Source organism: Sorex araneus, chromosome X, assembly GCF_027595985.1.
Source record: "Sorex araneus isolate mSorAra2 chromosome X, mSorAra2.pri, whole genome shotgun sequence".
Classification (NCBI taxonomy): domain Eukaryota; kingdom Metazoa; phylum Chordata; class Mammalia; order Eulipotyphla; family Soricidae; genus Sorex; species Sorex araneus.
Window position 1 is genome coordinate 314,836,304 of NC_073313.1, and position 15,123 is coordinate 314,851,426.

At 46.4% G+C, this 15,123-nt stretch overlaps 1 protein-coding gene across 1 annotated transcript in view; it reads right to left on the reverse strand.

The window, feature by feature from the left end:
- MERTK (MER proto-oncogene, tyrosine kinase) overlaps positions 1–15,123 on the reverse strand; it is a 122,654-nt gene that overhangs the window by 21,677 nt on the left and 85,854 nt on the right. Inside the window, exons 9-15 of the mRNA XM_055122673.1 lie at positions 12,173–12,326; positions 10,878–11,031; positions 7,770–7,855; positions 5,739–5,834; positions 4,489–4,569; positions 4,210–4,302; positions 2,378–2,496 (exon numbers count right to left, since the gene is read on the reverse strand). Coding sequence (XP_054978648.1) covers positions 2,378–2,496; positions 4,210–4,302; positions 4,489–4,569; positions 5,739–5,834; positions 7,770–7,855; positions 10,878–11,031; positions 12,173–12,326 — 783 coding nt within the window. The remainder of the gene's footprint in view (positions 1–2,377; positions 2,497–4,209; positions 4,303–4,488; positions 4,570–5,738; positions 5,835–7,769; positions 7,856–10,877; positions 11,032–12,172; positions 12,327–15,123) is intronic.

A 15,123-nucleotide genomic window follows, 5' to 3' on the forward strand; every position in this document is an offset into this window, starting at 1 on the left:
CCTAGTGTGGTTTGGGGGATCATACTGGGTGCTGGGGATTGAACCCGGGTTAGTTATGTGCAAGGCAAGTCCTTTATCAGGTATACTATCACGTTGGCCTCCTTTTCCAGAACAAGGCTATTGTCTACATTTAGGATGTGGTGGGTGCTGAGGGAGGGGGCACGTGGGAAGAAAAGGCAAAAACTAACTATGCTGAATCCTCTACTTTGGATTAGGCCCTTCCCCTCTCTAGAAGAGCCTTGGTCATTTTATAACTCTGATGTGGCTACAATTTCCTGTTTCTGGTTAGAATTCATGCTGCTCAGAGACTTAAAGCCACAGGAAGGGAAGAAGTATATGAGCACGGGCCCCAGGGGGGACTTGATGTTCCTGTTGAGATTACGAATGTCTTCCCTGAGAAGAGGGGTGAGCACATGAAAACAACAGGAAACATACCTGCTCTGATGGAACACGTAAAGTCAGTGGAACGTGGGAGAGGAAACTGCAGAATAAGATCACCCTCAACTGGGTCAAGTTGGGTTTCTTTTAGATTTTTGGGTTTTGGGGTCACTTCAGCCTGTGCCTGGCTCAGAGCTCAGGGATTAATCCTGCTGGCGCTCAGGGGGACCTTGTGGTGCAAGGGACAGATCCCCGAGGCTCCTGCATGCTTATGCTCAGTCCTCAGAGTTATCTCCCTCACCCAAGGTTTTGCTTTCTTTTTCCTCTTGGACTTTAGGCCACACACAGTGGTGCTCAGGGATCACTCCTGACAGTGCCGGCAGGGGTGAGGGAGATCAACAGGGGCCAGCTATGTGAGGCAAGTGTCTTTCCTGCTACCTTCATTTCTTTTTGCTTTAAAAAATATCTATATTAGGACCTAGAAGGACATGTCAGACATAACTGCATGAAATTGTGTAGACTTTTCTTCTTTCTTCCATTTCCTATTCACATGTTAACTTCCTATATATATATATGTATATATATATATATATATATTTTAAAAACTTGAGCAAAAACACACACACAAAACCAAAAAAACAAAACAACAGCTGTCATTCCATTGATCATCGATTTGTTCGAGCGGGCACCAGTAATGTCTCTCATTGTGAAACTTATTGTTACTGTTTTTGGCATATCCAACATGCAAGGGTAGCTTGCCAGGCTCTGCCGCTCGGGCTCGATACTCTCGGTAGCTTGCCGGGCTCTCCGAGAGGGGCGGAGGAATCGAACTCGGGTCGGCTGCGTGAAAGGCGAACGCCCTACTGCTGTGCTATCCTCCAGCCCAACAACAACAACAACAAATACATATATACACATAATGTATTTGTATATATATTTTGGGTCATACCCGGATGTACCCCGGGCTTACTCTTGGCTGTGTTCCCAGATCACTCCTGGTGGGGTTCAGGGGACCATATAGGGTACCAGGGATTGAACCTGGGTCAGCCGGTACAAGGCAAGTGTCCTACCTGATGTACTATCTCACTGGGCCTTTTCCCCCCAATTGTTCTGCCAAATTTTTAAATAAATGGCCATTCCTAGAGACCGGACTGTGCGGCTGGGGCAATAGCACAGCGCGTAGGGCGCTTGCCTTGTACACAGACTTCCCGGGTTCAATTCCCAGCATCCCATATGGTCCCCTGAGCACTGCCAGGGGTGATTTCTGAGTGCAGAGCCAGGAGTGACCCCTGTGCATTGCCGGGTGTGACCCCCCCCTCCCCTGCAAAAAAGGTTGGCTTGTCATGACTTTTTTTTTAGTTACTTCCACCATGAAGCCTCAGACGTCCCTCCTGTGCCACCGTCTCAGGCCAGTCCAGGGGCCATGGGCTGCACGTGGGTGAGGGCAGAGGTTCTCCCCACGGTTCTGGCTGGGTATGGTTACTCTGTGGCAGTGATAGGGCAGGATTGGAGCCAGGGGGATGGCCGCCTCTCTCAAAGAGCATGTCCACAGGAAACCTGCTGGGCCCTCCATTTTCACACGCAATCTGATGCTGAAGTTGGACAGATTCGTGGTCACAGGACAGACAGACAGACTAAGTTAGCCTCAGCATTTTGGGAAGACAGTTCAATGCAACCATCCCCTGGAAACTACAACAGCTCCAGTGATTGGGGATATCTCAGAGAACATGCCAGAAGGGGGAGACTTCTGGGTAAGAACTCAGGGGACAGAAAGGTCCCCGCTGCCAGCCCTGGGTCCCCATAAAACAGGAAGTAAGACCTAGGGGCTGCAGGTGGGAGGACAAACACTGCAGTGTCTTCAATGCAGGGCGCACAGCGCACGCTGGCTGACCGGCCTCTCCTTCCCCCCCTTCCTTTGCAAGTTTCACGATGAGGCCGACCAGGCCCTGCCCGCCTCAGCCCCGAGCACTCTGCAGATGCAGCCTGGCGGGGCTGTTACCTTCGGTCCTGTCTCCAGTCGGGAGTAGAGTAGGTAGGTGTGCAGGTCCCCGTATTTCATGAAGGGTAAGATCACCATGGGCTTGGGGATGCCCTGAGAGCTCATTTCTATACACACACCTGAAAGGGAGAAAGGAGTCTAGGTCACGAAGAGCCCTTATTGCGGGAAAGCAGGCAGGCACGGCAGGGGCCACACTGACGCCAACAGCTCCAAACAAATGAACCTCGGGTGCATGCGCAACTTTTGAGAGCCTGGGCCACACACTGAGGTCCCGCCCCCCTTACAATGCCAATCTCTGCATGCGAGCAAAGTGATCCCAATGATAGGAAGAATCCTGCTACCACCACATGCTAAAACCAGCTAGAAGGGGGGTGTTGCGGTGGAGGGGGGCAGGGAGTTAAACCCTCACCCCTACATATTTATTTATTTTTGGGTCACACCTGACGATGCGCAGGGGTCACTCCTAGCTCTGTACTCAGGAATCACCCCTGGCAGTGCTCAGGGGACCATATGGGATGCTGGGAATCAAACCCGGGTCAGCTGTATGCAAGGCAAATGCCCTACCTGCTACCTCTCTAGTCCTCACCCCTACATATTTAGAGTCAGACTCAGGAGAAACACTGTGGATCGTGGAATTCTGGGGCTCACACCACCGGCCATCTGGGAGGGGCTGGGGAAAGTTTTGCACCTTGACAAAGTGTCATTGTTCTCACCTGCCACTCAGACCAGTGGCTGAGAGGAGCAACAGTGGTTTCTTTGCTGCGATACTGAGTCCAAATATTAGCTCTCACACTTCTCAAAGTCAAAGTCTTGAAAAATTCCCAGAAGCTTTTAGCATTTATTAAGGGAAAAAATAAAGGTGGGCAGAATATTTAATTAGCTCTTGGTTTCTCTCCTCTTTGGAATGGTCTTACTGACACAGCAGCAGTCCTCTGACCTCTAGTCTTTCGGGGAGTTGGAGCTAACGGTATTACAAAGGCGCTGTTTGATTTTGTTTTCTGGCCATAACCATGCTCAGAACTTACTCCTGGTTCTGTGCTTAGGGGTCACTCCTGGTAGGGCTCAGAGGGTCTTGTTTCCTGGGTGTTAGGGACTGAACCTGGGTTGGCTATGTGGGAGGTAAGAGCCTTATCTTTTGTGCTACCTCTACTGCCACAAAAGCACATTTTTGGTTGTTACTTTGGGTACCACCCTTGGTGATGCTCTGGGCTTATTCTGGCTCTGTGCTGACACATTTCTGGCGGGGCTCAGGGGACCACACATGGTACCAGGGTTCAAACCCAAGTGGGTTGCATGCAAGACAAGCATGCTACCCCCTGCACTATCACTCCAGACCCAAAGGCATGTTCTCATGTTCTGATGATTAACTCATATCCCATTAAATTGCCAATGTAGAGCCCACCCCTCCCCCCGAAATCAGTACTTCAAAATATGTTAATAAGTTGTAAGAAAGAGCCTATGGAATGCGTTTGCTTTTGTCTCTGTACTCCATTAGCACTAGATTCATGGATAACCTTAAATCAATACACACCCGAACCAGGACCCACTCTCTTGTGTTGTCTTTGGATAACAAGGAGCCATTTTAACCACAGTCACCCGGAACTCTGCGGATGTTAAATAAGTCAGCATTCACCAGTGTCCAGGAAATGGAACCTCAACTTACTATCAGACTCAGAAAATGTACCGAGAAGTCATTAGAGAAGAATCCCCATTGCTACAAACTCCTTTTGTGGTACACAGAACATAAGCTTTGCAATGCTGGACTTTTGCTTTGGGCAGAGTGTAGGAGGTGAGCCCCATGAGCCACCAGGAGCTGCATTCATCTGACATACCGAGGAGCCGGATGACATTGGGGTGGTCGAAGTCCTTCATGCACGCGGCCTCACTGAGAAACTCCTCGATCTCTCGCTGTGAAAAATTGTTCACTAAAGAAAACGGTGGAATGTGTTAGATACAAACAACTGAATGCAGGGGAGGGGGCCCTGGGCAGCCTTCTCAGGGGTTGTCCTCAGGGATGGAGACCAGAACACACAAACCCCATCACTGGCCTTGTAGCGCACCCGCCTGTACCCAGAAAGACGGCCTCGACCGGCCATCCGGTCATCACTCACACTTCATGGTCTTCACTGCCACCTTCTGAGAGGTCCCGTCCGGCTGGTTAAGGCTTCCCTCCATTACCGACCCAAATTCTCCTGAGAAATAAAAGAGTGTCATATTGACTCTGCTCCAAGTCTCTCCTGCCACAGAGATGCTGACATGCCAATGGAACTCTGTTTTCATGTGCCCCAAGGGCTACCCATATGCCGGGCAGAGTCTGTGTCATCCATTTACACCCATGAATAAGGGGCACAGGCCACACACAAGCATGGGTGGCTAGACTAAGGTGGCATGTGTCTTTGGAGCTGATTCAAACAATATACATGAGAATACGGGAAATATTATTGATGTTCCCCAAAATACACAGTCTTGAAAACCACCCAAATTTGGGGATATTCATCCCCAAATCATTTGGACTCATGACTTATGTATTTTCATCCTTGTTCCTATGTAACATTGGAAGTACCAAAATAATAAACTTTTATCATGCTTATATAATAACTTAAAGTCACAAATATTATTTTAATAGCTAGCTAAAACTTCTTACCTTCTTACCTATACTAAAACTTCTTACCTTTTTCAGTGTATCACTGTCATCCCATTGTTCATTAATTTACTCAAGCGGGCACCAGTAACATCTCTATTCCTCCCAGCCCTGAGATTTTAGCAGCCTCTCCTTACTCATCTTTCCCAAGGATTGGAGGCTCTTTCGGGGTCAGGGGAATGAGACCTATCATTACTGTTTTTGGCATATCAAATACAAAACGGGTAGCTTGCCAGGCTCTGCCCGTGCAGGTGGGATATTCTCAGTAGCTTGTCGGGCTCTCTGAGAAGTGTATGTGTGTGTGTGTGTGTGTGTGTGTGTGTGTGTGTGTGTGTGTGTATACATATATATGTATGTGTGTGTGTATATATATATATATATATATATAACTGTCACTATCATCCCGTTGCTCATGGATTTCTCCAGTGGGCACAGTAACACACACACACATACATATATATATAATATATATATTAACTTTCTATTTCAGATTTTTATTTATTTGATTATTTTGGGGGGGGCAACACCCCGACTATGCTCAGGGGTTGCTTCTGGCTCTGCACTCAGAAATTATTCCTGGCAGTGCTTGGGAGGTCATATGGGATTATGGGATGTTGGGGATCAAACCGGGTCGGACAATCACAGCAAGAGCCTTACTCTCTGTGCTAGTGCTCCAGCCTCATGCCTCATTTTTTTTTTTTTAAAAACAAAACAGCTTACCTTCGCCGAGGATTTTCCCAAGAATTAGAAGATTCCTGTCGATCACAACATCTTCAAGTTTATTCTGAAGCTCCTCGCTGACGCCTAAACTGTGTACTAGGAAAGGAGGGACAGAGTATGGCGAAGTCATCAGTGCGCTTCCTGTCACTGAATGCAATTAAAACAAGCTTATGAAATCCTAGAAAACAGCTGAACACTTATGGCATTTTGCACTCATGGCACTTCTTAGGAAATGACCATCGTGAACCCTAACACTTAACTACGAAGATTAAAGTGAGTAGGAGGAATCCTTTGGGGCAAGATTAATTTTGAGAGGCTATAAAAACCAGACTGTATTTCTTTTGTGACTGGGCAGTCTCGGCAGTCAGCAATCAGCTTTAGGGGGGTGAGTTGGCTTTGGATGAAGATACTTCAGCCTCCTTCCAGTTTCTTTGCTTTGTTGTTGTTATTGCACTTGTGCTGATGGGAGGGTTTGTACACTCTGATTCCAGTGCACCAGAGATGGTGCATTTAGTGGCAGTGCTGGGGGACTGCTTGGAGACAGTTCTGGGAATCAAAGTTGTTGTTCTTTTCTTTTTTTTTTGTTTTTTGGGTCACACCCAGCGATGCTCAAGGGTTACTCCTGGCTCTTCGATCAGGAATTGCTCCTGGCAGTGCTCAGAGGACCATATGGGATGCTGGGAATCGAACCTGGGTCGGCTGCATGCAGGGCAAATGCCCTACCTGCTGTACTATCACTCCAGCCCCCTTGTTTTTTTTGGGGGGGGGAGGGCCTCACCTGGTGATGTTCAGGGGTTACTCTTTGCTTTGCACTCAGGAATTACTCCTGGTGGTGTTTAAGGGACCTCATGGGATGCTGGGGACCACCCTGGTCGGCCACTGTGCAAGGCAAGTGTCCTACCTGCTGTACTATCACTCTAGCCCCTCAAACTCTAAGTCTTATGTCTGCAAAGCAGGTGCTCTAAGGACTTAGCCACAGCTTCTGGACCCCTAGCAAAGGGAAACAAATTTCGTAACTGTTTAGTAAATGATTTTGATTGTGCATACTTACTGCATGGGCAAGACTTTGGAAGGGGGGGAATGTGGGCAATTAAAAAGGCCATATTTGCCTTTTGAAATGTAATTACTCAAAAGGATCAAAAGGAAGTTTCGAATGAAGAATCGTACTGATAAAGCAGACATCAGACAAATGTTCAGGGGCTGGAACGGTAGGATAGCAAGTCATGTCTTTGCCTTACACGAGTCCAGGATGGGGGGCCGGGGAGGGGGAAGGAGTGATTCCCTAGTGCACAGTCAAGGGTCCTGAGCACTGCTGGGTGTGGCCTCAAGACAAATAAGCGAAAGAAAAAAGGAAAACTTTGAAAGAATCAGAAAAGTAATTAGCAACATCGTATATCAAGTGGATTTTTATTTCACAGCAGTCTGCATCCCATCCTTCTTTTGTGGTTAACTTTTTAGTATTTTGGCAAACACTGGACAACATAAATTGAATAATATTTGCACATACTTTCTACACTGCTTCAGAAGTTATCCTTAACAGTTATCTGTTTATTCCCACCCTTGTAACTAGGAGGCTCAGCTATCTAATTTAGCAAAATTTCAAACCATAATTGTTGACACAGCACGCTGGCAAACGCTGGTCACTCAGATGCCAACAAAAGAACAGGAACTGAACTCTGGTATTAGGCCACTCGGGTTTTTTTGTTTCCTTAAATCCCTGACCTCTACCCACACCTTCTCCTACTACCCAAATTCTTTCCATGAGAGACTGGCATAATGAACCCTTATCCCAGCTACTTAATCTCAGGTTCAGATTCCCGGCAAATCTGTCAACAGGGATACACAAAAAAATTTCTCACTATCTGATTTGCTGGTTTCTGAAAGCATTTTGCATATGAAAAATATATCTATCTTTCATATCCCTTGGCTTTTGTTAGAGATCTATTTACTTGCTGCCTTTTCATTCCTCTCAACTCTATAACTCAAATCTCTTTGGCCAAAATAAAAAGAGAGAAATAATAGTCCACTTACAGGTGAGTTCAATGGCCCTTCGACAAAAGGATTTCTTTGCTACATAGTTGACAACTAATTCCGAATCCTCCTCTGCAAAGGCATTCCTGGGTGAAGAAAACAAAGATAAGGTTCCACACAGGGTTTCAGCGGGCTCATTCCACAGGGATGCTACTGACACCCTCTTAGGAAGGGGCTGTTCTTATATAATAACAACATTTTAAATAATAAACATCTTAAATAATAAAACCATTTCCTAGGGACCAGAGCCATTGTACAGTAGGCAGAGTGCTTGCCTTGTACATGGCTGACCAGGGTTTAATCCCCAGTCTCCATAGAACCCCCTGAATCCCACCAGGAGTGATCCCTGAACACAGAGCCAGGAGTAAGATCTGAGCAGAGCCATAGGTGGCCCAAAACCAAAAAATCAAAAAACCATTTCCTAGTCGAAAGAATAGGCTTCCTTCCCTCAATCTATTTTAGGCTTCCCTGATAATGTATTTTTTTTAAAAAAGCCACCAACAAACAAACCCACACTTACATCTCAGCATCTTCGAAAGCAAATAATCAGTGATTAGCACCCGATGACCAAAGTTCTAACAATCTGAGCATTAATATTAGTCATAGATTATAAACAAAGTTCAAAATTTGAGGCCAGAGTGATAGGACAGCAGGTAGGGTGCTTCCTTGCAAGTGAGTGACCTGGGTTCCATCCCTGGTACCCTCTATGGCTCTCCTAGCTCGACCTGGAGTGATCCCTGAGCACAGAGCTAGAAGTAAGCCCTGAGCACTGCTGGGTGTGGTTCAAAAACAAAAGTATAAAGTCAATCTCCATAAAGCCATACAGATACATGTTTAATTATACTATATACTACATACATGTATAAACATGCTTATTTTTATTTATTTTTTATTTTGGCTTTTTGAGCCACATCCAGCAATATTCAGGGGTTACTCCTGGCTCTGCACTCAGGAATCACTCCTGGTAGTGCTCTGGGGACCATATGGGATGCCGGGGATAGAACACGGATCAGCTGCGTGCAAGGCAATCACCCTACCTACTATACTACTACTCCAGTCTCAGTATAAACATGCTTGACACTGTCACTGTCATCCCGTTACTCATTGATTTGCTCGAGCAGGCACCAGTAACGTCTCCATCGTGAGACTTGTTGTTACTGTTTTTGGCATACAAATAAGCCACGGGTAGCTTGCCAGGCTCTGCCGTGTGGGTGGGGTACTCTCGGTAGCTTGTGGGCTCTCCAAAAGGCAGAGGAATTGAACCTAGGTCGGCTGCATGCAAGGCAAATGCTCTACTGCTGTGCTATCGCTCCAGCCCATAAACATATTTAATTGAATAAATATATACAAGGGAGAGAGACAAATCTCTTGTGCCAAAGAATTCCAAATAGTTTACTTAAACACTTAAACCTTAGTGGTGAGGGGCTGGAGAGATAGCACAGCGGGTGGGGAGTTTGCCTTGCACGCGGCCGACCCGGGTTCAAATCCCAGCATCCCATATGGTCCCCTGAGCATGGCCAGGGATAATTCCTGAGTACAGAGCCAGGAGTGACCCCTGTGCATCGCCGGGTGTGACCCAAAAAGCAAAAAAAACAAACAAACAAACAAAAAAAAAAAACCTTAGTGGTGAGAGGAACCGCAACTCCTCATGATTTACATGTGAGCTGTGTGTTGACTTGCTTCCAAAGAGTGCGGTATGCAAAGAGGAGTAAAGTTACAGCACAGACACCTAGCTAACTCAATCCGACCAAGGGTACATGCTTACTGATGAACCGAGTTAATGGTGTGAGCCCTTGGCTTGCTGCAGTGAACATGGTCCTTCAGCTCTGGCGTCTTCTTGTCATAATCCCTAACTCCAGTCTAATCATGAGCAAAACTTCAAGTTCCCCTAATGCTGAAAACTGCCAAGTTCATAAAAAAAAAATCTGGGGAACTACCATGATCAAGAGGATCTTAAGGAGACAATTCAGTGCAATGTGGTGTCCAAGACAGAATTCGGGACAGAAAAGGGCTACGAGTCAAAGACTAAGAAATCTGAATGAAGTATAGACTTCATTTAATGATCATGTAATGATACTGGTAACACCTTACACCAGAGCAAAACACTAATAGCAGGAAAATGAATGGGTTTGAGGAAAGTTGTGCTATTTTCTAAATTTTCCTGTAAATTTAAAACTTCTCTAAAAAAAATCCACTAAGTTGATTTTATCACAAACTTAAAAAAAATGTCCTAAGTGTCACTGTTGGTAGAGCCAGGGTTGAGACTCAGTGCACCACATATGCAAGGCCTATGATCTCCTGCTCCAGCCCTATTTCAAGTCTTTATACTAATTGGTGGGCTGGTATTATTAATGAGGAAGGCTAAATTATATACTTAAATTCATTTTATCTTGGGCACACAGCTTATTTTAAAAGTGAGAATACATTAACCAATTTTTAATTAAAAAAAAATAAGTGGTGGGGCTGGAGCTTTAGTACAGCAGGTAGGGCATTTGCTTTGCATGCAGGTGACCCGGGTTCAATCCACGGCATCCCAAATGAACTCTGAGTATTGCCAGGAGCAATTCCTGAGTGCAGAGTCAGGAGTAGTCCCTAAGCATTTCTGGGTGTGATGCAATAAAGCAAAATAAAAATACTTTAAAAAGCAAACAAACAAAAACCAGCAACCATGTTTGAGTAATGAAGGCCTACTGGTTTCATAAATGAGCCCCTTTGAAGGCTGACTTCATTGGTGGATGCCACAGTGGGCAAGGAAAGAAACCACTGCTCTTGGGGCATTGGACAGGGCACCTGCATAGTCCAGTGTGAGGAGCTGGGTCAGCAGGAAAAACATTATCCCTTAGTATAACAACTGCTATAGGACTGGGCAATATATATATATATATATATATATATATATATATAATTTTGGCTTTTTGGGGTACATCCGGTGATGCACAGGGGTTACTCCTGACTCTGCACTCAGGAATCACTCCTGGAGGTGCTCAGGGGACCATATGGGATGCTGGGAACCGAACCCAGGTTGGCTGTGTGCAAGGCAAACGCCCTACACACTGTGCTATTGCTCCAGCCCCCAGTGGGCAAAATATTTTCAAATGGAGAACTTACCCAAACCGTGTCTCCTGGAGTCTTTTTCTGATGGACGTAGAAATATACAGAACCAACCCAATCAAAACAAATCCACAGATGCAGCCGAGGAGGATGAGCACAGGATCCGAGTTGCTGGGAGCTGGGGTGGAAGAAGGAGCAATATCTCCCCAACCTGGGAAAAGACCCATCAGATAAAATAATTCAGCACAGCTCTTTGGGGTTCAAAGTCTGTGAGGAACATTGGTTTATAATGGGGAGAATAGAGTCAAAGGCTTGAGAACGCTGCTCTTTCCTATTCTGTAATCTTTACAAATGCAGGAAGTCCTCATGGCTGTGCAAGGTGAAACTGCAGGGTGTTATTCATAAACAGAGGGTATAGCTATTTCTGTCCTGATAAGAGTATACAAAGAATCGAAAAAGTGCTAAAATGAACATTGATAGATATACTCTAACTTAAAAACACTAGAGGAATAAATAATTTTATTTTTCTCTCTTCTGGGGGGTAGGACAATGAAAAGAAAAGTGAATGAGATTCATATTGAATATGTGTGGAGTTACGAGAAGGAACTGGCCATAGACTTGTAGATGCCTAGCTTTTTGCAGGACCAGAGAACCATATGAATGAGGAAGATGTCCCTAAAGCATGATGATGCCTCAGAACATGCTCCAGCAACATTTGGGGCTGGGGTGTGCGTTTAGGTCACTCCCAGCTGTGCTCAGGACTGACTCCTGGCTCTGTGCTCAGGGATCATTCCTAGTGGTGCTCAGGGGACCATGTGGAGTGTCGGGGATTGACCTGAGTCAGCTGCATGCAAGGCAAGTGCTTTACCCACTGTACTACCTCACCAGCCCTTCAACAACAATTTTACAGAAAGGGACTCCCAGAAATAGTTTAAAATGTTGAAAGCATAAAGGATCAAACATGAGAAGCTGATCTAAAGCTAGAAACAAGTATGATGATTCACAGAGGCACAAAAAATAGATTCCCTTTGTAGCATAAAACATATGACAAAAGACAGTTTGTTTTATTTCTATTCAAAATACAAGAGAGATAGAGAGAGGGGGATAGTGATGGGAGGGGGGAGAAAGGAGGGGCTAGGACACTTGCTTGAATTCCACCAACCTCAGTTTGATTTCCTGGCACCCCAGATGGTTCCCTGAGCATTACCAGGTCACTCTTGAACAGAGTCAAGAATAGCCCCTGAGCAACGTGGGATATAGGCAAAAAGCAAAGCCCACTCTATCCATCCCACCGATTCCCCTTGGTGTCGCCTGGACAGTTGCGTCCTGCCAGCTAGGAAGGAGCCTCTCACCGTGCACAGGGATGAAGAGCTTCACTGGCTTGCTGAAAGGTCCGACGCCCCCTTTGGTGACAGCTGCAATCCTCACGGTGCACGTGGCATTGTGGAACTCGATGGGGATCTGGGCATGGCTGTCATTCTGGCTGACTTCTTCAGAGAACTCTTGCTGGGAACAGAGAACAACGAAGGGGAGTGAAAAAGGGAGGTGCCAAGGGAAGACAGGCTGTGTGTCACGGGGTCTTCTGAGGGATGCAGCTCTAGCCACACCCCAGGGACAGGACCACTATTTTCACACTTCCTCACTTTGATCACAAAAACAGACCCCAAAGTGAGCAGCAGCCGCTCTGGGGGGCTGTGGCCAACGGGGCTGGCAAGGGTACAGCCTTGAGCGTGACCCGTGCAGGAGCTTCTGGGAGAGCGAGCATTCTGCAGGTGCATCTGGAGGGTGAAAGACTGGATCCTTCGGACCACACTCACACGGCTCAGAGCCACACTGTGCAGTGGCTAACCGGTTACCTGCCAGCTTTCTTGAAAGAGTGAGTGGGTGCCTGGTCCTTGAAATGATAAAACTGTAACTAAATTCTAATTTGAGACAGGCACTGGAGCTCTTTTCTTCTTTCTTTCTTTTGCAACATGAAATAAAGCACAATGTACTCAATTTCCGAAACACTGATTTCACCTTTTAAAATGAATCATTAGAACATAGTGAGCACCTTATGAGAATGGCTACAATCGGAGACCAACAGCAGGTGCTGGGGAAGAAAGGGGAAGAGGGAGCCCTGGGTACTCCTGGTAGGAGTGTCAAGGGGGCAAACACTACAGAAAACAGCACGGAAAGTCCTCAGCAATTAGGAGCAAAACTACTGGGAACCAATTCAAGTTCCGGGTGTTTGTCTAGAGAACATGAAAACATTAATGTGAAGAGACATGCACCTCTCATTCATCAGGGTCCAAGAGCTGAAAACAACCCAAGTGTTCATTGACAGGACGAAGAAGAGGTGGTGTATAAACACAGTGGAATACAGCTCAGTTGGCTTCTCTCCCTCTCTCTCTCTCTCTCTCTCTCTCTCTCTCTCTCTCTCTCCACATACACACATCTATGAGGACTGGTGGGTCTAGAGTGGAGTGTTTGATATAGTTTAGGCGGTGCTTTAGATTGAAGAATATCTGAGCCTATACAAAGTTATAAATCCATCTTACTGCTATTCTGATTAGAAAAACCACTTTTTAAATAGGAAAAATAAGGGTTTTGTTTTTTGTTTATTTAGGGTTTTTTTTTTTTTGGCTTTTTGGGTCACATCTGGGGATGCTCAGGACTGACTTCTGGCTCTGCACTCAGGAATCACTCCTGGCGCGGTTCAGGGGACCAGATGGTATTCTGGGAATCGAATCCAGGTCAGCCGCGTGCAAGGCAAATACCCTACCCGCTGTGCTATCACTCCAGCCCCAAAATAAGGGTTTTTGACAAAAAGAACTAGCTATATCACCGTTTTGCCTTAGTCTCCAAGCTTTGACTCTAATGATATTTTTGGGTACAGGGAACCAACGGTGTTTTTGAGGCTGGTTTTTTAAATGCACTAGAGCAGGATGGCGGAGGCTGACACAGAGCCTGAGGTATGTGTCTTTCTCTCTGAATGCTGTATGTTAGATTTCAGAGAGAGAAAATTCAGAGAGAGAAACCCCAGGCAGGGGTGCAATCCCCACAGACAGACAGCCAGGGGTGCGATCCCCATAGCCAGTCAGGCGGGTGTGTGATCCCCACACCCACCCAGGTGTGTGACCCCAACATCCATTCAGGTGTGTATGAGCACCACAACCAAAGGTGCAAGCCCCAGCAAGCGCCCTAACTAAAGCTGAGACCCCCAGGGCAAACACCCCAACACAAATAAAGATATGGGAGCATCAGAGTCACATGTGTAAGCCCAGTGAGCACCACACTAACGTGTGGGACCTTCACCAATCACGTGTGCAAGTACCTCAACCAGAGGGTGTGACCCTCAGTAACCACCCAACCAAGTGTGTGAGCACCACAGATAAGTGTGTGTGTGTCCCTGGCCATCACAATGAGCGATGGCAACAAAGGGAAGAGACAAAACAATAATAAAGGAGAAAATGTTGCAGATGACCACAGAGTGAATCTCAGGTGTCACTTAGTTTGAAGATGACATCCTAATTATAGGATAACAAAGAACGCAGTGGAGCCAGAGCAATAGGTCAGTGGACGGGGCATTTACCTTGCACGCGGCTGACCCAAGTTTGACCCCCTTTCGCCATACAGTCCTCTGAGCCCACCAGGAGCACAGAGCCAGGAGTAAACCCTGGACCCCACCAGGTGTGGCCCAAAAAGAATAAAACAAAAACTAAAACAAATGAACACAAACATTGAAAACTAAGCTTTCAGGATTGCTTGCCATGATCCACTCTTGACCACTTCTCCACAAATTCTGAAATGACGCACAAAACACCACCCTGAGTAAAGTAATGAGTGGGAATATCTTTCAAAGCCATGAACCTTGCATAAAAAAAGACATAGCTGCAGGAGTAGTTGCCTAAAAATGAATATGAACCGACAGTTTTGAGAGGTGAAGTTGCATCTTCTGCTTCACCCTCCCCCCAAAAGAAGTGAGGCCCTGTGCCACGTGAGTGCGTGTGCTGCCTGTGGTGCCCGGGTGTGTGGTATACACAGAGATCCATCCCAGATGCATCCTGGGGCTCTCTCTCTCTCCGCCCTGGAAAAGCCCACATTCTTTTTTTTTTTTAGAATTTTTTTTTTCTTCTTGCTTTTTGGGTCACACCTGGCATTGCACGGGGGTTACTCCTGGCTTTGCACCAGGAATTACTCCTGGAGGTGATCAGGGGACCATATGGGATGCTGGGAATCGAACCCGGGTCGGCCGCGTGCAAGGCAAACGCCCTACCTGCTGTGCTATCACTCCAGCCCCAAGCCCGTATTCTTTTTGAGT